The sequence below is a fragment of the Haliotis asinina genome, chromosome 8 (genome assembly GCF_037392515.1).
Source record: "Haliotis asinina isolate JCU_RB_2024 chromosome 8, JCU_Hal_asi_v2, whole genome shotgun sequence".
Classification (NCBI taxonomy): domain Eukaryota; kingdom Metazoa; phylum Mollusca; class Gastropoda; order Lepetellida; family Haliotidae; genus Haliotis; species Haliotis asinina.
In genome coordinates, this window is record NC_090287.1 from 4,596,340 (window position 1) to 4,619,785 (window position 23,446).

At 40.8% G+C, this 23,446-nt stretch overlaps 3 protein-coding genes across 3 annotated transcripts; 2 read left to right on the plus strand and 1 right to left on the minus strand.

Moving 5' to 3' along the window:
• Positions 1-6,729, minus strand: LOC137294178 (mannan endo-1,4-beta-mannosidase-like). The gene is made up of 7 exons (XM_067825168.1): positions 6,575-6,729; positions 6,295-6,339; positions 5,060-5,251; positions 3,962-4,388; positions 2,984-3,137; positions 1,170-1,241; positions 1-279 (listed from the first exon to the last, which is right to left on the minus strand). Exons 1-7 carry the CDS (start codon positions 6,615-6,617, stop codon positions 34-36), a joined length of 1,179 nt encoding a protein of 392 aa, XP_067681269.1. The 5' UTR covers positions 6,618-6,729; the 3' UTR covers positions 1-33.
• A 2,123-nt stretch (positions 6,730-8,852) lies between these two features.
• Positions 8,853-12,518, plus strand: LOC137294339 (uncharacterized). Its single transcript, XM_067825341.1, has 2 exons — positions 8,853-9,704; positions 12,486-12,518. The coding sequence occupies exons 1-2, from the start codon at positions 8,853-8,855 to the stop codon at positions 12,516-12,518; spliced, it is 885 nt and encodes a 294-aa protein (XP_067681442.1).
• A 962-nt stretch (positions 12,519-13,480) lies between these two features.
• Positions 13,481-16,050, plus strand: LOC137294340 (uncharacterized). Its single transcript, XM_067825342.1, has 5 exons — positions 13,481-13,946; positions 14,223-14,432; positions 14,571-14,777; positions 14,968-15,171; positions 15,800-16,050. The coding sequence occupies exons 1-5, from the start codon at positions 13,481-13,483 to the stop codon at positions 16,048-16,050; spliced, it is 1,338 nt and encodes a 445-aa protein (XP_067681443.1).
• Positions 16,051-23,446: the final 7,396 nt, after the last annotated feature.

The following is a 23,446-nucleotide window of genomic DNA, read 5'->3' on the forward strand; positions in this document are numbered from 1 at the left end:
CTGCAGCGGTCAAATTTGATTTTATTCTTCACATTACACAGTGAGCTGAACCGTTCCCGTGGATGTGTCATTCCTGTATCTAATGGACGCCACCCCTTGTCTCTGGATCGTCCACAAATCGCCATAATAGCTGTCAGTAGCAGACCAACTCCACGCCCCACGGTAGCCATGGTCATACGCGTACTGGAACAGGGCCTCGATGGTCATCCCGCCTCCAGACTTGGCGGCAAACTCACCCACTATCACTGGCTTGTTCAGCTTGTACTCTCTTTTTTCGTGCTGTTGGAGATAGGACACAGTGTACTTTAAGATGGACACACAGAAGATCACAAGGCTGAACACAATCATAAATGAATACTGACATGAACACAATGAACACTGTGATTAACGCAACGAGGAACACGCAAAGATTAACAAATAGTATTGTAAGAATGACTGGATGTTTGAAACCCCAAAATGAATTGAATTCGTTTTGCTTTTAGAGAGAAATTAAATTTGACAAGGCATGATATCCAAAATGTGTTCGTGACTGTAAACTGTGTTGGACCTTGCTTTACATTACCAACAGGCACCAATGGTCACCTTGTCATACGCGAATAACAATGATCAACCCATCATTAGCGGATAACGATGATCACCCCATCCGTAGCGGAAACAATGGTAACTACATCATTAATCTGTTATTTACCCTCCTGCCTAGTCCTCCCTGCAAAGCCCCCTAAATGAATCAAGTCTAAATTTACGCCGGTTGTGAATTTCACATCGCATTGGCCATGGGACTTTCTTTTAAATGTAAATGGTTTCACAGGCTAAACGTTTGTCTACCCTGCCATAACTGTGCTTACCACAATTAAAAGATAACAATGGGGAACACGCACATTTATACCCCGTAAACGCCCAAGTTCCAGTTTTTGTTGATGTTCAGTCGAGACGGACGCCACTAGTCAGCTTCACCACATCTAGTTAATCGTATGCGATGCGCACGTACTTGTAGCGTACATAAAATATATCATGCAAACATCCAGTTTGTCAGGGAAAAGGGCACAAGTGCATAGGAAGATGTTGAGTTGTACTAAAGGCTGGCTTAAGGCTTTGCACATCAGCTGCAATTATTTCAATGAGAGTGACTTTCGACATGGTACCTGAGTTTGAACACGAGAAGGCGTTACCTTGAATGGTGAGAGGTAGTCAAACTGTCCGCGGGAACTATACGAGTGCATCTCGTAGAACTGCAGTACTCCCTGAAACAATAAAACCTAGGTGTAATGGTTGTTGTAGGTAGGCACGTTACCTTCAATAGGTCATAAACTCAGCTGCAGGTCTAGAGGTTGTTGTAGGTGCAGTCACGTCTCCTTCAATATGTCATAAACTCAGGTCTAGAGGTTGTTGTAGGTGCAGCCACGTCACTATCAATAGGTCTTACACTCAGGTCTAGAGGTTGTTGTAGGTGCTGTCACGTCACCTTCAATATGTCATACACTCAGGTCTAGTGGTTGTTTGGCCGTGTTTCTGGTTTCAGCATAGTGCAGTGGTATCCTTGAGAAGTTAGCAAGGCCACCAAACTAAAACCCGTGGCTTTAATTTTATTTATTTTTATGCAATATATTTACTGAAAGGAATACAAGCCCGTACACAACTCAATGATCCAATAAGTTATAATTAATAATTATATAATAAATGTTTCTATGCAGAGTCAACTCACCTGTTATTCTTGTATATAGATATCACTGTTTTATTATTTCTTTTCAGATAAAGAAAGCGTCTGATCCTCAATTTGACAAAGCAGACAACGAAAACCTGGACTTGCCCCCTTCATCCCAATCTAGAGAAACGGAACTAACTGTGCCTCGCGCACATAGCTGGGCAAAGGCCATTTATAGCCATTCGTCCTTTCACCATTTGCATGTTTAGTACGGTTATTGTTAATTTTGTGTGCATGGTAGTTGGAATATGATGCTTCATTACATTACGAATAAACAAGAATGTGAAGGGAAAAAGTGTATAGTTTGTTCGTGGATCATCAGTTTGAAGCCACATTTAACATTGTGATATCCACAGAATGATGCGTCAACAATTTACTTTTGTTGTCTTGTTCATCTAAGCAATGATACGAATCTACTATTCCTTCCCCAGGCACATTCGGATTGAATGGATACCAACTGAATGTCAGGATGGTAAACAATTACACATGTTATGTTACATAGTTCAAAACAGCGCAATGGAAACCAACATGAAACTACATTTTCTACTTTTATGTTGCTTTCCATTTAGTGAGATCTGAGATTTGCAAATTCCAGGTATGGAAACCAACAAGAAACCCCCGAACTTAGTTTCATTTTGGTTTCCATTTACAGAAATACCAAAATCACATTTCTAAAATGGAATCTAGTTAGAAACTCAGTTAGTGAGTTTCAGGGAATGGAAACCAACTGGATTCCGCAATTACCCACATTACGGATGGTTTCCAGGTTTCTGGAAACCAAGTCATTTTTGTAGTGCAGGTCTAGAGGTTGTTGTAGGTGCAGTCACGTCACCTTCAATATGTCATAAACTCAGGTCTAGAGGTTGTTGTAGGTGCAGCCACGTCACTATCAATAGGTCTTACACTCAGGTCTAGAGGTTGTTGTAGGTGCTGTCACGTCACCTTCAATATGTCATACACTCAGGTCTAGTGGTTGTTTGGCCGTGTTTCTGGTTTCAGCATAGTGCAGTGGTATCCTTGAGAAGTTAGCAAGGCCACCAAACTAAAACCCCTGGTCAGGTTCAATGAGGCGTTTGACAGTTCAGCTCAGTTTCAGTTCGTTACATCAATTACGCCACTGGCTGGATTTACAGATATTGTAGCTGGCGCCGTTAAACAACCAACCAGTATCTACAACAGGCCGAGACTGTATTCACCCAAGGTTGGTCCCCGGATGTGATGCTGCGAGGACCCATGACTGGACAGCGTGCACCTAACCACAACAGTACATGTATGTCTAACCTGAGGCTTGCCTCCAGACTGAATCAGACAATGGTCCGAGTAGTGGTTGTGTGAGCCGTACTCGTCCGTATTTGCCTGTGGCTTCCATGATCCCACCGTCACGAGAGCACCGGGATCTGTTTGTCTGATGGCGTCCACCTGCCAGTTGATGAACCTGCTCATATCCACACGACGTTAGTATATGTACAAATACTCAACATGCACTCACCTATCCCTCCCACAAGTCGACTGGGAGAAGATCTTCAGAAACCCGTGTTTGTTCAATAATTGGATCGTGTACTCATGCTCTCATATTTGGTTGACTTATGTCAGTAAATCTCTTTTGCAGGAATCGATGTTCAAGACTTATCACTGGATTGTCTGGGCTACTACTGATTCTGGCGTTAGACAACCGCCACAAAGAGCTTACGACTCAACAGTCCCCGATGGTAACCCTTGGATCGTTGCTAGAACATGTTTGGTCGTCGTGTGCAACCAAGGGACCTCTTGTGCAGAGCCTGACCCAAATGGACGGTGCATTACACAATACCGTCTCTTCGGGGGATCATGAGGCTGACCAGGGTATGGGGAGGAGAGTTCTGGTTGTCATTAATCACATGGAGGTTACATTCGGTATTGATTTTGAATCGTGTAAGACACGCAAAATGACATTTTGAATGTTCATATTCTAAATTCAACAGTAAACATTCCAGCGCCATACTTGTACGGATATGGTTTTGCATGAAAGTCAGTGTGTATTTTCTAAATAAGAAATTATTATTTGAAAATCTTCAACCATTTTGTCGTTTTTATGAGTCAAAGGATCATGCGTGTCAGAAAAACCCATGTTTGTCCATTGTGGTCACCGCGAGAAGTGTTATGCATGTTCTGAAAATATTTCATTTAAAACATATATTGGGAGCTGCTTAATTAAGTTCTTTGTATATAATTACAAACAAGCGACCCAACTTAGCATCTGTAACATCTGTTAGAACAAACCTGAGAACATCTTCGTAGTTGTAAAGCTTTCCCGACCAGCCAGCTCCATCCGGTATGAGATGGGTTGCATTCAAGCAAGGATTACTACTGATTCTGCCCGTGTCGATGAGACCCTCGGGTTCATTCATAATGTCCCAGCCTCCCATTGAAGGGTGGTCTTTTACAGATTTGACCCAGGGGATGAGGGCGTGTTCGAGGTAGGACGTGAGTTTCCCTGTATCCCGAATCAGACCATCCATCCGGTATTCATATTTAAACTTGACAGCGGCGTTCCATAGGCAGAAGAACACGAGGATGTTGTATTTCTGGCCCAGGTCAAGTACCTCTTTGATGTCACTGAGAAATGTTCCAGAACTATCTGTACCGATCACGTAGCCGTTTGAGTCAAATTCGGGACTGCTGTCACCCTGCATATGTACCCATATACCTACAACAATACGAACGTACTTGCGGAAACACGCGTTTAGTGTCGGTATTGTGAGCAGTCACTGTATGTCCCGCTACTGTATGCTTTGAAGTGCTACTGTATGCTTTGAAGTGCTACTGTATGCTTTGAAGTGCTTTACGTACACAACATGAATACACACACAGTAACATCAATACACAGGCAATATCAGCACCGTGGACATAAGGACACATCTGAGGTAATGATAATACACCTGACAATACCTAAAGTATTGTGAAAAGGGCAGGCAAGGAAAAGATATCGCCGTGGGAACTGACTATGACTTCGTCTGACTGGTTTTGCTGGATTACACAGGTCGGGTAGCATACATTGTGTTTGGAAAACACCGGTTGTCTTCACTAATGGATCCTAGTAATTGTGATATAAACCCATATGGACTTTATGTTTAGAAGACCTTCCTCCCTACTGTCTCTGTCTAATATCATTATACCTCACTTTAGTAGCCCTTGTAGTAAAACCAAGCAGAGACTGAGCCACTTCTGGAAAGCTCTAATGATGCTCTACACAAATGGCACTCTAAATTCTTTCTTAGTCGCATACGCTAATATGGAGCCTGTCAAACCAAGATTACAACGCTTACAAACCAAGATATTTGTATATGTTGTGTCCTCAATCATGACCTCTTCACTTACGGATGGAGTTCCCGCCTGAGTCGTGAAGGTCCTTGAAGAATCGCTCATAGCTGGATTTTCGTGCAGCAAATTGGTTGTTCCCAAAGTCATAGGCAAGTTTAATCCAGCCCAGGTTGACGCCTGACAGAAAGACGCGGTTTCCGTCTTTCACAAAATAATCACCGCTGACTTGAAGGCGACCGCATTCCACGGCTAAAACAAGTTGCCGTCAAGTGCAGTCATTGTACATAATACATAATGATAATTATGTAGATACGTGGGATTAGGGACTGGTTATTCGTTACACGTATTGTCGAATTCTCTCAATTGTTGTCTTCGTCAGTCCCCGAATTGAAAGGAGCAGTGTAATAATGACTTCCTCATCTAGTTCCACCTAACATCCTAAAATAAGATGTATACATACATGTACACGTATACATGACAATTATAATATTCATAAAATTAATATGACCGATCTCTGACTTCAAATTAAAAACTTTCTCAATTTGAAATTAGCGCGGTATTGTTCACAGACACACCTCATATCATTTGGGGCCTCTCCTGTCACTATATCTAACTCTCACGTCTAACTGATAGCACATGAAGCTTTAGAACAACACAAGACCCTTGTTAGGAATGCTAGCAGAGCACAGTATATATAATACTATTCAAAACAACAATTTACAGCTTATTAAGACCTAGTTAAAACTTGGTTCACACAGATTGCTCTGAGGGGTGAGCAAAAATGAAACACACATAATATTTCTCCTGCGCTGTGTTCATTTGGCAGTGACAGTGTGAAATTGGGGTATTTATGGCATATATACGTGTCACTGTATGTTCAACAATTTTCACAATCCTCTACAACGCAATATCCAACAATATATTATGGCAGAAATTCATCACCACACATCTTCCATAAACATATTGTTGGCCAATATTTCATTGCGAACACGAACGTATTTTCGTTCTTGTTTTCTCTCGTTCCAGGAACATACACCTATATGTCTTGCAACAACTGAATTTCTAACAGGCAAACAAGTGAGTGATGTTATGAGCAAGGTTCCATGAAGCCACGATAAGCTAACACCCTTGGTAAATTTTAACTTGTATGTGGTTTTGCATCAATACATTTTTGTACTGATCGGGCGTACATCAACTTTACATTTAATACCGTATACGCATTTATTATATTAGTTGCTTTGAATGAAGATTCTACAGTGTCTTCGATGTGCGTGATGTACAAAGGTACACACCTGGCAACACTAACAGTGGGAGCAATGCTAGTACCATATTGTGTCCTGAAACAGAAACAGGAACGTGACGTTAATTTTATAAATATATATAACACCCGCCCTCCTACTCAACATCCTCGGAGAGGTAGAGTCAGAGGAACGTGACCTGGACTTCCTGAATTTGGCAGAATTGCTGCGATACTCTTGCTAAACTACGGTGCTGTGTTCGTAGAACGTTACTTTTGTGCGAAAATGTAACAACATTCATATCAAGAAGGTTTTTCAAACCTGAAGTACTTACCTGGGAGATACCATAAGACGTTTGGTATGCACTGAGAACTCATGCAGAATGTATAGACACACTGGGTGAACGAACAGATGGTAAGATACAAGACTCGTAGGACACATTTGTGACGTACAAGGATGGCATCTGTTGACCCGATTTGAGCTCTCTGGCTGGATAATCACTAGGTCACGCTGACCCGGAATTACCTATCTATTCATAAAATTCACACGAGTTCATTCAGTTTTTTTACTACTTCGATATCGTTTGTTATGGAAGCATAGTAGCGCCAAGGTGAAAATTATTTATATTACATTATATTTATCTTATTGACTCCTACATAGGCGATACTATCTCATTAGCACTTAATATCTCCTAGCATCTCCTATGTAGGACTTAGTATCTCCTAGCATCTCCTATGAAGGACTTAGTATCTCCTAGCATCTCCTATGTAGGACTTAGTATCTCTTACGTAGGAAACACTATCTCTATGTACGAGTTAATGTATCCCTTTTAAGGCTAGGATTATGAAGTATGGTTATTGAGTTGAGAAGTGCTTGGTTATGCAGGAGGTTAGATAGTACACATGACATTAACACAGTGTTACTATGCAGTGTTATTGTGTGTGTTAGGGTTAGGGTGACGTGGACCTTGATCTAATTGCAGTTAGGGAAGATTTGGGTATTCAGACACACACACACGCACGCAAGCACGCACGCACGCACGCACACTCACCCACACACAAAGACAAAGGGAGTTGGGGTAGGGCAAAGTACTGATCATTCTCTTCCCACAGTGGTTACTTGTCATATCTTCCCACGGAACCTCTGTTCTAATACGACCCTTTCATGGTGCGAGTGTTCAAGACTCGTGATTGGAGGCAATCAGATTTAGTAATGCAGTCAGCGACCTTGTTTCAAAAGTGATCGTTCGCAAGATCTCGGTAATTTCCGGATGCATCGTGAAAACTAGAACCTCTTCCCGAGCGCGATACTCAAATGTTTCTTCTAGACAGAACTCAGTCATGTTTCTTCTAGACAGAACTCAGTCATGTTTCTCCACATTGCTTGCATTTGTCAAGTTGAATCTAGGTCGATGTAACACGTGTTCTGATTGGACAGAAAAAAAGGGAAAAAAGTCTGCTGCCATTTTTTGCCGCTAGGGGATTTTATGAGAACCGCGAATTATGGCCGTATTAGAACAGAGGTTCGTAGGAAGATATGACAAGTAACCTCTGTGGGAAGAGAATGGGTACTGATATGAAATTCTGGTTATAGCACGTCCTGAGTTTTTTGCTTGTCTTCAGATGGGACTAGGTTGGATTTGGATACAACGCTCGTTTGCGATTTGTTTCCTCGTGATTGTTTACAAGTTAACTTGTCTGGGGTGAAAAAAGTTTGAGTGGGCGTAAAACAATACAAAATTCAAAAGGGCAATAGATTGTCTGTACAAGAATAAGTGAATAAGTAGATTGCCACCGATGATCTTAGACGCGTTTGTGCAAGCGGATTATGTGCAACGACCTCTGAAATATATCCAACACATAACAGTGAAGTGCAACGAAGTGCAACATGTAACATGTACATGTAACTTACTGAGCAAACAATAGAGCAAAGTAGACGCGAAGCATTGAGTACAACAGTCGGTCCAACACATGGCACTAATGTGCAACAATCACTTGCCCATATGACTCTAATGGTGAAGGAAACAGTAGACTCTTATAGTAAGTGAAACACATAATAGTAGACTCTAACAGTGACTGAAACAGTGAAACAGGAGATTGTTTGCGCGTCTGGGGATTTACGTCTAACATTTCGAATTAATGCATATTGACATATATCGATCATCTTGGAAATATATACCGATTGGTGTAAAGAAATAAATTGGTGTGACAGTTACATCAATAAATCACTGAAATAAATTACTGAAAATCAGTGACGGCACCACGTGGAATTACAGCTGCTGGGTTACAGCAGGGGAAGGGTACATGGGAAACCCTGGATATGTGTGTGTGCGTGCGTGCGTGCGTGCGTGCGTGCGTGCGTGCGTGTGTGGCGGGGGTCCTAAAGAAAGAAATAGCGGGATAATGGCGGTAAGTTACAGGCATGGGCACGGGGGAACACAGGCTGCAGTAGTGGGTGTACTGGAGGATCTGTGGGGATGGAGAGACTAGTGTAAACGGTGTGATGGGGGATGAGGAGACTGGAGTAGAAGGTATAATGGGGGAAGGAGACTGGAGTAGAGGGTGTAATGGAGGAAGGAGGAGACTGGAGTAGAGGATGGAGTGGCAGTGGGGATGGAGGAGACTGGAGTAGAGGATGGAATGGCAGTGGGGATAGGACAGACTGGAGTAGAGGATGGAATGGCAGTGGGGATAGGACAGACTGGAGTAGAGGATGGAATGGCAGTGGGGATGGAGGAGACTGGAGTAGAGGATGGAATGTCAGTGGGGATGGAGGAGACTGGAGTAGAGGATGGAATGTCAGTGGGGATGGAGGAGACTGGAGTAGAGGATGGAATGGCAGTGGGGATGGAGGAGACTGGAGTAGAGGATGGAATGGCAGTGGGGATGGAGGAGACTGGAGTAGAGGATGGAATGGCAGTGGGGATGGAGGAGACTGGAGTAGAGGATGGAATGGCAGTGGGGATGGAGGAGACTGGAGTAGAGGATGGAATGGCAGTGGGGATAGGACAGACTGGAGTAGAGGATGGAATGGCAGTGGGGATAGGACAGACTGGAGTAGAGGATGGAATGGCAGTGGGGATGGAGGAGACTGGAGTAGAGGATGGAATGGCAGTGGGGATGGAGGAGACTGGAGTAGAGGATGGAATGTCAGTGGGGATGGAGGAGACTGGAGTAGAGGATGGAATGGCAGTGGGGATGGAGGAGACTGGAGTAGAGGATGGAATGGCAGTGGGGATGGAGGAGACTGGAGTAGAGGATGGAATGGCAGTGGGGATGGAGGAGACTGGAGTAGAGGATGGAATGGCAGTGGGGATGGAGGAGACTGGAGTAGAGGATGGAATGGCAGTGGGGATGGAGGAGACTGGAGTAGAGGATGGAATGGCAGTGGGGATAGGACAGACTGGAGTAGAGGATGGAATGGCAGTGGGGATGGAGGAGACTGGAGTAGAGGATGGAATGCCAGTGGGGATATGTGAATGTAGAATATGGAATAGTATATGGGAATACTTCAGCATAATGTTGAAAGTGTGCGTGCACTTGCGTGTACGGCTGTTTGATTGTCCTTGGATATCCAAGTTGTTATTACACTTAATCTGTGATTATACTTAATCTGTTATTATACTTATCTAAACACAATCTTTCAGGCAACAGGTATTGTTTACTCACTGTTTTGTTTCCCAAATCTCACTCTCAAGAGTTTGTGTCCTTTCCATGTTTAAATCGCATGTTTAAGCCTGTTGTGATTCGAGCTAATGTTTTGCTGCTCACAGAGCTAGTTATACAGATTGTATGTATTACTTCAGCAAACTATCAAGATTGCAGATTGTACAAGTCATATCTGTCGTTGCATAGGCATCAGCTATTAACAGGTTGTATGTGTAACGCTCATGTAAAAGAAAAGTAAAAAATTGTATTGTATTTCCACAATATCACATAACCTGAGTTAACAAGAAACTTGTGATAACCTGTGATAACGCTCAGGATCATATTCAGCACCTCAGTCCTGATCCACCAGGATTCCCATGTATGGGGCATTATGGGGCAATATACCACAGAAATGTCAGTGCAGTTCCACGGTATACTGACACTGTGTCCGGTTGATTTCTCCAGGATTATATGCAAACAACTGAAAATGACAGCGATTCTAAATGGCCGTTTATCAGCATCGTAAAAATGTCAGTGTTGCCATGTTAGGTTGCATGAATAGACTACAGCATTTTGCATTCAAACTTTCCATTTGGTTATATCTTGATGGTCAGTTTATCCATATTGTAAGTTAATTGAACTATGGATTAGCTGCCGATACATTTTCCTATCTACTGGTATATGGTGGTGTTAACACATGCAACGAGTATCAGTTTTCAGTTTCTACGCATCGAATATATGAAACAGACCAAAAATTCTAGCACTGTGCGAACATTCGGGATTCGTACCCACACACTGAGATGTAGAGGTTGTCTGAGAATTTGTTCTAGTTCTATAGTGATAAATCTTAACCTCCTTGATGGGATGAACAATGGTAACATGATAAATATTCTGCACTTAGAGCTCATAAAGGTAATAATGAAGATCTTGATTTATAGTGAGACAACTCTGCAATTTGTTCAAGAAGACATTTAGTGTCAAGAGAGATAATTACATATACAGAGACAGACGTTTGTTGAACCCATCAATAATGATAGAAAGGTTTGGAAATTACTCAAACAGTATCAGATGTCTAGTGATATATCTGCCTGTATATCTTGTCAACAATTAGAATGAAGATTTTTATGGATATCAACTTCTTTATGAGAGAACACAACGTTTCGGAGTTAATGCTTACTCCTTCATCAGTAAGCATTAACTCCGAAACGTTGTGTTCTCTCATAAAGAAGTTGATATCCATAAAAATCTTCATTCTTATGTATTTTCACTTCTAAATGACATTCAAAGACTTGTCAACAATTCTTAACTTTTTTCTGTTCAAGGTCACATACAACCAAAAAATCAAACGTTATTAAAACACATTTATCACTTATTCATGACATATAATATACATTGCTGCTTTAAAAAAAGCCAAATAAACAAAATTATAAGCGTACAATCGCGACTCAAAAGTGCAATATTTTGTACTTGGGCTTACTTCCCCCGAAACGAAGCCCTCGGGAGACCGAACCCAGTCCTAGCGGGTGGCTGTGCACTCAAGTGTAACGACGGCTTCCGAATGGCTGTTTCATTTGCTGATATGCTGAGGGTTCATTGTGCATACAGAAAGATGATCTGTTTGATGGCATTTTAGAAGTATGGCGAGTCACAAGAAAGTGAGATTCGTTATGGATAACAACTTTTTGTGTACTTAATGCGTCGTTTCAGTATGGATTCATATACTGTTGTCAAACAAAATCATATACAATACAAGAAGTCGGTTTCCACGAAGAATGTATATAGAGATGTTAAGTTTTGAAAATACATGTTCTCTGAATTTGCGCTCGATCCAATCAAAAATGATCTCAGCAGAGATGGTAAACTACTGCATGGCTGGAATCTGTCACTCTGTCAAAGTAGGACTTGAAACTGACAAGAGGTTGCACCAGTTTCCGTCAGATCCAGTCATCCGAAAATAATGAATGTAGTTTGTTTGCAACCCACATAAAAACATGTCATGTGTATTACACGTGCCTAATTACATAATGTGGCGGATACGGGACTCGGGTGCACGAGTCATAATCAATTTATTTTCTTTATGTCGTATAGTCTGATAAGTGTGAAGTTCAAATTGCACGTGGTCAACGATTGAAGTTGTGTACTGCATGTTGTCTTTAGCAGACAGACAGGCAGACATATAGGTGTGAGTAAACTGACACTGAGCTTTCTTTGTGACAGAGAATGCTTACCAGAATCAACAAGTTTTTTTACGTAACGAGTAGATTATTTACTTGTTTGTGTACACAACCAAGATTAAAACCTCTGCCCATGACCTCAGACTCTGGGCATGCATACTGTTTCAAGCTTCGCGAACCTATTCACTGCGCAAGCGTTGTGGACGCAGCGCAGCACAGCTGTTGAAACCAGTTCCCACCCAACCAGCCCTGGGGGAAATTTAGTGAAACGTTTGAACTCCGATTTCGCGGGCTTTTTTTCATCGCGTTTTTTTTTCAACTTTATAGGTTGAATTGGCATTTGTTATTATTTGTTTTGGTAAGTGCATAGCGAAAGGTACCAGAATCTGCAAAGTTGTGTTTTACTTTGCATGTGACCTTTCAGTTTAAAGTCATCCGTCGAATTGAAACAGCGTGATACATTTTATGCAATCTGCTGATATCGATGCCCTTGAGATTTGTTTTCTAATTACTACATTATATACAAGCTAGAATTAAAAGCAGACCATTTATAAACTAAGTGTGTACCATTCATGTGATGTGTGATCATGCGTTTTACTGTAATATTGGCCAGTGGCCTTTAACTGAACAAAACTGTCTGTCAGTTTGTCAATCAATTGCAGTATCTTGTTTTGTAAGTGAACAGTCAATTTCAAATATAGAACATCAGAGCGAAAGAAGCAAATTACACTTGGTATCAGGATCTTTAAGTGTAGCTGTTCTGTTGTTTTTGTTTGTTTATTTGTTTAACGTCGCAGTCTGCAATAAGTCATTTTGAGCACTGACATCATGATATCGATCTACGTTATCGTGATAGGACTTCATCTGACATAATGATATCCATCTACGTTATCGTGATAGGACTTCATCTGACATAATGATATCGATCTACGTTATCGTGATAGGACTTCATCTGACATAATGATATCGATCTACGCAATCGTGATAGGACGTGTTGCTTAACGTTCAAACTCTCGACCGGTATTTCTCAAGCAATGGAGGTTACCTCTTCAAACATGTTGATCTTTTGTCTTTGACCATTTCAGCAGATGGGCAGAATTTGACTGTACCTTGTGTTCTAACTCAAGCTTTGTTCAACGTGTATTGGCTTAAAATTTGATGTTCTTTGATACTTTCCTTCATAAACGTCAAATGTCAACAAAAGAGAAATGATTTTACAACACAGGTAACGTGACCTCCAACTGATTACATTCACTAATCTGAATACAATCTATATAAGTAGCTCCAATTAATGTTGTTCCCTCGTTTGCTCCTTTCGTTATGAAATAATGAGTGACTGTTTTGGCATTGTATTAGTACAAATATAACCGCTGCTTTAAATTTTCTAAGTCACACATTCCACACAATCAGTCTGTAAGAATGACACGATTTTACTGCGTGGTATTCGTATGTGTTGCTGGAATGGCAGGAGCCCAGTTTCAAGGATTTGAAGCACCTGTGTTTAAAGGCCACAGTTTCGGATTCAAACCAGCTGCCCCTATTAAGGACTTCAAAGTAACAGCCACCTCGACTGCTACTAGCAAGGATAAGGTCCAAGTCGAATTAGAGGAGACAAAGGTTCAGCTACGGCAACTTCAAGATAGGTTTCAGCAACAGGAAAAACAGGCATCTTCAATAATGGAGGAAATGCAAGGGGAATTAAATGACACAAGAGGCAGGATGCAGAAGCTGGAAGACAGGCTTAAGCAACAACTGTCAACAAACGGGAATCTCCAGAATGTTGTGAAGGAGTCCGAAGAAACGTTGAAGGTCTTGCAAAGGAATATCAAGAAGCAGTGCCTTCTCATGGATCAGCTGCAGTACAGTCGTGGTCAAGCACAATCAGGTTTGGCAAACAAGACTTTTACCAACTTTGAATCAGATGAGTAGACGGAGAGGTCTTGTTCTCCCTTATATTTGAAGCATATTCATAAAGATATGACATGATGTTGCTTTGTGTTTCTAATATTATTAACCGATCACAGATGGATCAACTTAGCAGCGGTTACAAATGTGTAGGTGTTACAAATGTACAGGTGTTACAGGTGTTACAAAGCTCACTGCGATCCTAACAGGTACGTGTGATTAAGGTACACTCTCAATTTCATTTGCATAGATGGAGGAACTCCGACCTTCATGTCTGCAACATCCAGTTCGACTAACAATGGAGGAGTTGCAGCACTAGCTATTGATGGCAATACAGATGCCACTTATTCAAGAGGCTCTTGTACTCACACGAGTATAAGAGATCCCTCTCCATGGTGGCAAGGGCGTCTAAGAGTGAAGAGTGAAATTCACAACATAACACTAACGAACAGAAAGGATTGCTGTGGTGTGGTTTGCTTTTCACCTTATATATATATTTTTAATTATATATATATTCGATACCTAGCATAACGATAACGCATTGTAACTGCCCAAATTCATCCGTCCCTATGCGCATGTATACATGTGTGTCTTCTTTTTTCAGCCTCTCGTTTGAAAAACGTAAAAATTGAAGGCTTTGAGGAAGATCCCATCAACAATCCCGACGCCGATCCGCATTTATGCAAAATGCATTCTGGTCAAGTTAGAGGCACAGAAACTATTACATGCGACAGACCCATTGTTGCCCGTTTCATGAAGATTTCCCTGGGTAACAAGGGGGCTTTGACCTTGTGTGAGGTTACGCTAGGAGGTAACATTTACATAGTGCTGTGAAAGCAAAGCTGTGAAAAAAACGATCCTGTTTATCCGCAGCGTTCGTTCGCTCGTAAACCTACTCTAATCTTGTTATTCATTCCTAGAATGTCAGACAAATCAGACTAGAAATAACAACTGTCAAAACTGGCTAATCAAGATCGGTTCTGTGCATTTGTTACGTGCAGGTGTCGAAATATTAAGGAAAGGTCTCGCTGTTCAAAGTTCTATGACGTCCTTCTCCACCAATGCAAACATGGCAAATGATGATGACGTCACTACTTGTTCCGTAACTGGAAGCGAGGCTGGAGACAGTCCCTGGTGGCAGATGGATCTTAATGGAGCAGTTGCAGTGGCTAGTGTGGAGATCACAAATAGGAATGATGACAAATGTAAGTGCGCTAGGCATAACCAATTAAACACAATTTTGTAAACGCTCCATTATCATTAGTTATTCGTTTAAACGCCGATTTATGTTGCCAACCATGTCGCTTTTATCGGCTTAAGGCCCGTTGGGTAATCTTATGTTTAGAGCAATTGCTCGTTTCGCGGAAGACCCGGATTCAAGTTGCCACATGGGAACGTGTGTCCAGTTTTGGTGTCCCCCACCCACCGTTAAACCATACTCACCCACTAATCGTCTTACAGATTCTTGACAATGCTGAGACTTAAAAGGATGCTTAAAACCGTTAACTGTAAAGCATAGGAATATTATTTGTTTCCAGTAAGATGCAATAAATTCAGGTTCTTAGATCCACTAACTTGTTGTTTCAGTTTGAACAGTACTTTAGTACTAACTGCCGCCATGTTTAATGGCAATACCCATTTACTTAGTTTGAATACGATGAGACACATCAACCAAACCCGCGACCCAGTCAGTACACCTGTTCCAGTTTGTTACCTCTTATGCCAAGCATTCGCTTGTGGAAATAAAGTTTCGTTCTCAGATCATATAATATTACGTACCATTTGTTTTTTCCTCAATAAATATTTTCGTATATATGCTGAACTTCTATCCAGACATGTGGCTCTCCAACATACGGGTTGATCTTTATGATGAACTACCATCGTCCTGCCCTGATGACACAGGCATCATCATCCCAAAACCCTGCACATCTCGTGAAAAACCAGTGGGTCAAGGTGAAGCTGTGACTTTGACCTGTGACGTGCCCCAGACTGGCCGTTATTTGAGGATCACCAAGAACGTCAAAAGTCCTGGAGATGACCTGTCTCTGTGTGAGGTCATCGTCAACGTCTTACATTCACAATAACAACGTAAGGATGTAGCCCGTGCCCCATTTGGCATCCGAATCTAAATTTCTTGCCAGCGAGTCTGTGTATAACAAAGTAATAAACAGAAGCATGTGATTCAGGAGTGTCTGTATTGGTGTTTGTTTATGCAGGGATAATCTAGTGTCTATAATCTTATAGTCTCCCTGGTTCATGACAACCAAGCCATATGTTCGTATTGCAGGAAATACGAAGTTATCTGAAATACCTTGCTAGTCTGTGTACCTGCTGGGTTGACTATAGATGCTTTCAATGGGTTACATTAAGATTGGTATTCAGCTATATTTGTAGGATCTGCCTGATTATTTTAACCCCTAAAACATTCCAAGTGGAGCAAGGCGTCGCAGGCTGATTGCTCTGTGTCATAGACGCTTTTATTCACAGTATATCTCATCCCGTGGCGATGCATGTCGCCTGGCATTAAGTTCATGGTCGGCCCGGATCAGCACACTGTGTCTGAGTGGTAAAGACTGTGTATTATTTTACATTAGCAACGTTAGTTTGGGCAAGAACATGCACGCACGTACGCACGTACGCACGTACGCACGTACGCACGCACGATCATGCTCGTCACTGTGTAAGAGCCAGAATCTTGGACTCCGTCCACTTCATATTAACTAAGATTTTAGAAGGTATAGCATTCCACCCTTCCTTGTGTCTACATTTGCTTTAGACTTAATGGCTTGGGTGGACAAACCAACCCTTTATTTATCTTAATAAACTATTACACTGACTGTCATAAAATACGTGAACCAGTGAGCTTCTTGGTACGGTTTATACATGGCCGTCTGACGCTGCCTCGTGTTGGTCGGCTAGCCAGTCCTTCTTCCCGTGTCTTACTGCCTGATAAGGGAGCATAAATTGTGCACTGGGGACTCTTGTTTCCATGCGATACTATGACATCTCCCTTTAAGAAGAAATAAACCAATTTCTGCCTAAAAGTCACTTATTAATAAACATGTACTTAGCAGGCAAGGGATAAAGACATTTCTACTTCTTCCGTCGCCACATCATCCAGTCTCTGGTAATGACTGTAGAGAACGTACATCCAAACTTGGGAACATGTGACATAAATGTCTGATATATACTGAAGAAAGATTACTTCATCGAACTGCAACTTTAACATCACTGAATACAGAACTTTTACCTTGACACATGCAATTACAATCAATTCAAGGAATTCTTTAACATTATTGTCACTTCACAATCACAATCACAACCAGTCCCACAACTCTCAAAGTAAATTTCAAACGTACCAGGATTTTAGGCTTTCCTTGCATTCAAACAGCCAACACAAAGCATATAAATACAAATAATTTAAAGCATATATTTAAGGTTCTAAGTGTGGCAGGCGTATTTTAGTGTAAATATATTATTTTACTATTATTCTCTTAATTATTCTCCTTCTCACCTTTTTGGCTGTATTATTTCACCAGTAATGCTGGTGCTGTGCCTGATGTGTACACCCTTGTACCAACCACAGGGTATGTGTATATGTTTATTCTATACCGCTATTGCATATAATATGATCATGTAATGGATGACGACTCATGTATACGTTGTTATTATATTATCATAACTAACGCGTAATGATGTACCCTAACTAATGCGTAATGATGTACCCTAACTAATGCGTAATGATGTACCCTAACTAACGCGTAATGATGTACCCTAACTAATGCGTAATGATGTACCCTAACTAATGCGTAATGATGTACCCTAACTAATGCGTAATGATGTACCCTAACTAACGCGTAATGATGTACCCTAACTAATGCGTAATGATGTACCCTAACTAATGCGTAATGATGCACCCTAAATGCACTGCATTGTATGTATTATCATTACGACATGCGTAATGATGTAATATTTAATGTATAATTATAATGCTCTTCATGTGTAATAAGTAACGGTATTCATACTTTAAATTACTGCTTTATTCTCGGTATTTATCCCTATGTATTTCTCCGTGCATGGAATTATATGTGTCGTGTATGAATTATGTGTGACATATTACTATCTTAATGTATTCATTGTTACAGGGTGTCGCTTACCAATCATATCATCCAGGCAGAAATAAACAGCCTCACACCCAGCAGAGTTGTTGGTAGTTGTTTTACCCCACATTGACCCTGCTATACAATCTAATCAGAATATAATGATGAATCTTACCTAAATCAAAGTACATAATTTAATAATCACTCGTGTCTCATCACAGATTTCACTGTTACAATTTAGAGGAAGAATTAAAAGTTCTGTACTGTATGGCACACATAATTTGAAGTTCTAATAGTTTTGTAATACATGATATTTAAACGGAGGCCAGTAGGCGGAAATTCATAACATTCATTTAAAAATATGTCCACAGTTTTGTCCAGTTTGTATTTATGTGTGTTTTTCCGTATAAGAGGATGATTGCCGCGCCAGGCATGAAATCAGAAAATTATAATACTGCTAATGAATGTTTGGTGGAAAAATTAAGATATTAGTGTCTACATGAAATGATACAAATTATCGCAGAAAGAAAAGAAAAAAAGTTAAAGTTCATTATCAGTGCTAGTACCCATATATGTATACTCCTCTACTGTTACTACTTCCTGTCCCTGAATACAAACCGGTTCCAGTTTGTGGTTTCCGATTTGTTTTTGCCTCGGAGTTCAATTAAAATGTCCTTTGTTTCTCCCTACACGCCATAAACCCACCCAACCAAAGCGGCATCATCGGCAAATTTGAAATATAAACTGGTGGATAAATAAGACATACAGTCATTAGTGTGGAATGTGAAGAGGACAGGGGACAGGACACAGCCTTGAGGAATAGCTCTACTCAAAAGATTAACGTCTGAAAGCATTGAACTGACCCGAACACGTTGAGGTCGATTTAAGTTAATTAAAGGTCGAAATGAGTAGTTTTAATGGCGGGGTTTCATTTATAGCGATGTCAGCAAGTGATTTTGTATTTGTACCCTACTAGAGTATATGTGATCTTTAAGAAGGCCTCTACCCAGCTGATGATGTTACTGTAAATTTAATTCCAAGTTGAATAAGTTTCATATCATCAAATCTGGATAAACTGTGTTGAAAGCAGAGGACATACATGAATATAGATCTCATGTAGCAGTGAAATGCGTGCATCTTGTACCCCGCGCCCGGCACTGTAAGCAAAAAGATCCGTTTGATGACGATTCGCTGAAAGCATTTCATGACTACTGGAGTAAGAGCGACTAGGTGGGCGTCGATAGACATTTGAAACTCTCTATATTCGGCACAACTGTTCATAACATTTTCGTAGTGCAATGCCAGGCCATTGGGGACAATTGATTTCGGAATATTATTAATCTTCCTAAGTGTTAACATCACATCAAGGTCAGTGAGTACTAAATTATCATCTTCTGGTAGGCTTTGAATGGAGGCGTTTCTTGTCTGAATTAGATTATGTCCATTAAATCCTGAGTAGTATTGAGGGAGATCTCTCGCCAATAAGACGTCGTTTTCAGTGTTCAGGACTTCACATTTACAGTTTACATATAACGGTAGACAGTCCTCCATTGATTGACTTTACAATATGCTTGGAGGACGAGATAAACTTGTGGAATGAGTCTAGATAAACCTTTTGATTTTCTTATTAACATTCTTCCATACATAGTTAAATGTCTTGCATTCCATACAACGGAATGTTTCTACTGATTTTTCCTATCTCCTCTATATTACCAGGTGCTAGTTCTATTTTCACAGGAAAAGGCCACATTAACAGTGCTTAAATATATTTAAAAACATCCAAAAATAAAAAGACATATGTATTCAGATTCTCTTTCTTGCCTTCAGGCTATAAAACAATCTCCTTACAAACATCCACTATGTTTTGTAAATAGTTTTATGTCAAAGATTGTCAGCGGCTGCACCCTCAAAGGGGGTTAAAGTATTGTAAACGTATTGTCCTCCTGAGAGGGTACCCAAACTTTCAAAGTAAATTATAAATTTACGATTTTAAATGTAGTATATTTGTTAATTTAGCTGTTGGCTACATTTTTCTTCAGTCGCCAACAGCTGAAGTGATGGTGTATATCCAACAAGGATCCGTGCAGGCAGCAAAAGTAACAGAAGTCCCCCTGGTTCATAGTATGGTGATATTGTCTTCTTTAATTGGAATGTTTCAGTTTTGCCTGCTAGTTAAATTTTAATGTTTGTGATTCTCTAATATTTTTACTGTCCGTTGTCAACAGGTTTTAATCTTCCAAATGTTCTCAATTAAGTTCTCAACTTATCTTTCTGAATTAAGCCTCATGCCCACGTTATAAAAACACGCCTCCGAGGTTTTGGTAGACAATGTAAAACCAGGGGTGGGTGGGTGGGTGGGGTCCGACTCTGATGGTTTGCCAAAGTCAAGGAGATGTGTTTTCTCTAACAAATGTACCGTCAATGATGGGTAATTACAATGTGGATGACCATTTAATGAAATTACATAACAATAACTGAAGCGTGCGTAAAATCAATTCAATGAAGGTAACTAGAAGTAGATAATTTAACACCACAACCTTCTTCGGCCCGAAGGCCGTATGGCAGAGCGTTTGCCTATGCATAGGACACTTGCGGTTCCAAACCCGCTTGGGCGAACATTAGTATTGTGAATTTCATTTTGAGGGATATTTTTCATCTGATTTCAAGCACTCTTCTTTCATCTGAAAGTCGATGTTCATATAACGTTAGGAACAGTAAAACCTGGGAAGAGGTCTTTGTAGCGAAAAGTAAAACCAAAACCTCAAATGTGGTTATTCTGGGACAAGAAGAGATGACCTAATATATAGTGAGAAATACGCTTCAGGTTTATATGAATACTTAGATTCTACTTACACCTTGCAAAGACAACAAACCCATCCCAACCAACTCACGCCAAGTTCAATGCAACGGTAATGCAAGCCCTTACAGCACACTGAACAATTGACTGTGTCACACGCTACAAGAAGACTGCAGCTACAGTACAACTGGATAGATCTGAAAGTTTACGGGTTCTACTTCAGTTCATATGTAACAACGTATTCACTGGCGATCCGAGGTTACTTGGATAACAAAGTATTTTATGCGAGGATACCAGCTTATTGCCTTAGCAATCGTAGTCTAGTGGGAAGATTGCATTGCGCCTTGGGGAAGCGAATGAGGTAGCCACACTGGAAGCACTGGTGTAGATGCTGTCGCATTTTAGGTGTGTCATAAGCTACTTTAAAGTCTACAGCTAGCATTAAGGGGAAATCAAAATCCAATAGAATTAGCTACTGCGAACGAACAACAATCACTTCCATTCTTATGGTGCATGATGTCGGATATTACAACATTTAGGGCAACTGGATTTCTTAACTCTCCGTCGTGGTGCACTGGAAACTCGTGAAGGTAAAGAGAGATGTCTAGTTTAACGTCTCTATGTAAGCAAACGACCCTGTGGGATCTGACATTATGGTGTATTCTGGGGAACTTTCAAAACTCAGCTTCTGTTTATTCCGGGATGGGACAAATTCTGTTAAGAGCTGGCAGATCGAACAGGTTGGGAAAATGTGACTATTAACAGCTTAGAGATTAACATTTAGCTAGAGCTCAGCCAAGCATCGGACAAAAGGTCGTCTTAATTTGTCACACGAGCGTAGATATAAATTCCGGCAGCCTCTGTTTGTGGCTTGGTGTATATATTTCTACAACACGCGTGTACGCGTGTGGAACCTCACAAGACTGTTCCTTACTCACTGGGGAAAATGGTCCTGAAATAAATCTCTGTTCTTGATGATGACCTCTTCAACTGTGGGGATGGTGTCAAACAGTCACCCCTGGAGAAACAATTATGAACTTGTATATAATCGATTGTCGACAAACAAATGAGAGTAAACATTAATGTTCTCTAAGGTAGGACCTGGACGTTCACAAACACCATTTTGAATCTTTTGAGATGAAATGGGAACAATGAGGGGGATATTGTTCCACGCGACTAAAAGATGGAACTTTTCGTTGGCGTTTACAGGATGGGATGCAATCTAGTAAACTGCGGGGACGTTGAAGCATATCGTCTCTGGGTGGACTGTTTGCTGAATCTTGCAAGTCGGGGGCTGTCTCAACGTTACACACTGATCCACATTTAATCGACGAGGAGTATTTATGGTCCTATTGCCCTGGTTTAATTGCTGACTTTCTGTTAATTTTGTAGCTAAGACATGGTACCAGACAACTATTGTCATCAGTGGGTACTGGCAGGACTCCTTTCAATACAACCGGAAACATGGATGACCTTAGCTACCAGTTACCACAAAACAAGCCCTCTCTGGTACATGGGCTACACCACCTGACTTGTATAATCAACAATGTCCGGACTAAGTGCATCTGTGATAGACGTTGAGCCTGGGCGACCTGTTGCTTGGTTGTACCGTCAGAAACAGCTGTGGTGTTGAGTGCATGATACCTGATCTAAGCAGTGATTCTTGTCCCGTTTGGGTATGTTGATACTGCCCGATGACTTGGTTGATTCCACGACCTTGTTCTGGTGCACATAACAGCTTGTGGCACAGTTATATCTGAAGGTTCCAGCGTGAAGTCCGATATGTTAGATTTCAGCTGAAAGTCGCCTACGCCTGACCACGTTGGATTTCAAAGTAGAAAAGGTTTTGCAGACTGAAGAGGGTTAAATTCTCGTCGTGTCTGTGTTCCTTGAAATCAAATAATTGTTTCAGGAGAGAATTCCGCTGTCCCGTAATATATTTTCATAGATTAGTTTTTGTTCAAAGTATCACTCTTTTGAATGTCACATACTTTCATTGCAGCCCTGAAACACCAACACACTAATAAATAATGACGCAAAGATTGCAAGCAACAAATCTGACAACTCATGGGTACCAGAATGAGAATTTCCTCTCCTTAAACACGAAAACAGAGGAAATGATAATTGACTTCCGAAGCAGAAAAAAAACAAACAAACTGGTAACAGACAACTCTATGATGAAGCACGAGTGATTAGTATATTATGTACTTTGACTCCGTTATGATTCAGCATTATATTCTGATTAGCTTGACATTGTGTACATGTACTTTAAATTATTTGTTGTTGTTTGCTTTGATTTTGCTCTTTTGGGTGCAAGACAAATTCCCCTTGCAGGACAATAAACTTTATCTTATCTTATCTTATCTTATCTTAGAATGACAAACCTAATTACCTATGACTGTAACAATCCTATAAATTGAAGGCATATTTTGCAATCGCGATGTCAATTAACAAACAGCAGACATAATTAGAAGAATGGTTGCATTCAATCCACATAGCTCCAACAGACAGGATGAACAGAATGAAGAATTACAAATAAAACAATGAATACACAGTCAAACACTGGCTGGTGAAACAATACAT

Coding starts and splice junctions, on each gene's coding strand:
- LOC137294178 (XM_067825168.1), bottom strand. CDS start 6,617: ATGAGTTCTCAGTGCATACCAAACGTCTTATGGTATCTCCCAG. Junction 1,242..2,983: donor AGTCTGGAGGCAAGCCTCAG/GTTAGACATACA, acceptor TTATTGTTTCAG/GGAGTACTGCAGTTCTACGA. Junction 280..1,169: donor ACTACCTCTCACCATTCAAG/GTAACGCCTTCT, acceptor TATCTCCAACAG/CACGAAAAAAGAGAGTACAA.
- LOC137294339 (XM_067825341.1), top strand. CDS start 8,853: ATGGAGGAGACTGGAGTAGAGGATGGAATGGCAGTGGGGATAGGACAG. Junction 9,705..12,485: donor GAGTAGAGGATGGAATGCCA/GTGGGGATATGT, acceptor GTGACCTTTCAG/TTTAAAGTCATCCGTCGAAT.
- LOC137294340 (XM_067825342.1), top strand. CDS start 13,481: ATGACACGATTTTACTGCGTGGTATTCGTATGTGTTGCTGGAATGGCA. Junction 13,947..14,222: donor TCGTGGTCAAGCACAATCAG/GTTTGGCAAACA, acceptor GCATAGATGGAG/GAACTCCGACCTTCATGTCT. Junction 14,433..14,570: donor GAACAGAAAGGATTGCTGTG/GTGTGGTTTGCT, acceptor TTCTTTTTTCAG/CCTCTCGTTTGAAAAACGTA.